Here is a 1,849-nt window from a genome sequence, read left to right on the forward strand (position 1 = left end):
GGGGGTCTAAAATATACATCTTCCAATTTGAAAAGAGAGGAATGATACCACGTTCCCCTTTTCCACAATTTTTTTTTTCCCGGCCTGCAAAACTCTCAAGATGCAACGAATAATCTGAGTGGACTGGCGTTGGGCACGTCACCCGAAATTTAAAATGAAGAAAACCTCGGCCAAGCGAAAAGCGTCGACCAAAGTCGGAATCAGCGTGGTGCACCCGGCCGAATTTTATAAATCAGCGAAAAGCAAAGGGCATTTCTCCACGTGTATTTCTTGAAGTGGTATCCTCCACGTGGGGAATATTCAACCAATTCTTTCCATTCAACCACGTTTTGTTACACCCTCGCCTTTGCAAAATCCCCTCGTGCCTTTTTTCTTACTCCATTATAATGCACTCTCCACTCTCGCCATGGACGCCTTCCGTCAAGACACTAAACCGTGCATTCATGGCTGCTTCATCTTCAGCTTCGGCTTCAGGTGCCCATCGCCAAAGCGAGATGCATTCGTCGCAGCAGCAGCAGCCGCACCCACTGCAGAAGCGGAAGGCCGGTCGCAAGAAGTTCCACGAGACGCGCCACCCGGTGTACAAGGGAGTGAGGCAGAGGAACGGCAAGTGGGTATGTGAGATCCGGCAGCCCAACAGCGCCAGGACCCGCCTCTGGATTGGCACCTTCACCAGCCCCGAGATGGCGGCCAGGGCTTATGATGTGGCGGCCGTGGCCCTGAGAGGGGAGTCCGCCTCGCTGAACTTCCCCGAGCTGAATGCGCATGACGAAGGAGCAGGCTCTTTTTTTACATCATCACCATCGTCATCGCCTTCTTCTTCTTCGTCTGTGGCGAGGTTGGGATCGGAGGAGAAGAATGTCAGAGAGAGTAATGGGTTGGTCTTGAGGACGGCGTCGTTTGTGGATGAGGAAGAGTTGTTCAACATGCCTGGATTGTTAGACAGCATGGCTGAAGGGTTGATGCTCACTCCACCTGCGACGGTGAGTGGCTTCGATTGGGATGACGTGGACGTCGTCGACCTCACTCTTTGGGAGTGAGTGATCCTGTGTATATACATCCATAGAATCCATTTTTAAGATCTGATTAGTGATTCTAAAGTTGACTTTTCTTTTTATGGCTTCCAAAGGGCTGCCGGGACTGATGTTTTCGTTAGGGGTTGTGTTTTCTCTTATCATCTCTTCTCTCAAGTTTTAAATTTTGTCATACTTTCCTACGTCCTTGGTTAGAGGATACACTTCCCCAACAGCCTTTTTGATTGTGGGTCGACTTTCGAATTTAGTTAAGTTTGTGCGTGTATAATGTCCATAACCCGTCAGGTTGGAGAAAATTCCTCCGATTAGGTATTAGGGAACTGCATAATTCCAGATGACATGTAAATTTAGCACCAGAAAACATACATAAAAGCAAGAATTTTAATGCTAACCTAAGCCCCACATCTATCAACCGACACCATCTCTTCATCTTTCTCTGTCTCTCCCAACCTCTGCACCGTGTTGCCTCACCGTTACGGCAACTCTTCGTCTCAACTGAGTCAACCCACCTCCGAGGTCGTCTCTCTATGCGTGGATGTGTGTCGCATGAGTGACCACGAATGAACTTAGATTGGAGATTGCTTGAGGTTTTAATAAGGTCCCTCGAGGTCGCAACCCCCATGAGAGAGAGAGAGAGAGAGCGTGTGTGTTTTTTGGGTAGCATGGCAGCGATACGTTGTGGTTACGGTGACGGCTCAAACGTTACTGCTGTAGGGGTTTATATATCATGGCAAAACAGCGCTTGCTCTTCTAAGGCCACAAGCCTCTAAAGTAGAGAGAGAGAAAGAGAGAGAGAGATAACAAGATTTTGATTG

General features: G+C 48.5%; 1 protein-coding gene across 1 annotated transcript; it reads left to right on the forward strand.

Moving 5' to 3' along the window:
* Positions 1–443: 443 nt before the first annotated feature.
* Positions 444–1,040, forward strand: LOC104427608 (dehydration-responsive element-binding protein 1F). Its single transcript, XM_010040677.2, has one exon. It carries the CDS (start codon positions 444–446, stop codon positions 1,038–1,040), a length of 597 nt encoding a protein of 198 aa, XP_010038979.1.
* The last annotated feature ends 809 nt before the right edge of the window (positions 1,041–1,849 follow it).

This window comes from Eucalyptus grandis, chromosome 11, assembly GCF_016545825.1.
Source record: "Eucalyptus grandis isolate ANBG69807.140 chromosome 11, ASM1654582v1, whole genome shotgun sequence".
Classification (NCBI taxonomy): domain Eukaryota; kingdom Viridiplantae; phylum Streptophyta; class Magnoliopsida; order Myrtales; family Myrtaceae; genus Eucalyptus; species Eucalyptus grandis.

Excerpts from the sequence above, each read along its gene's own strand:
- LOC104427608 (XM_010040677.2), top strand. The coding sequence starts at position 444 with ATGGCTGCTTCATCTTCAGCTTCGGCTTCAGGTGCCCATCGCCAAAGC.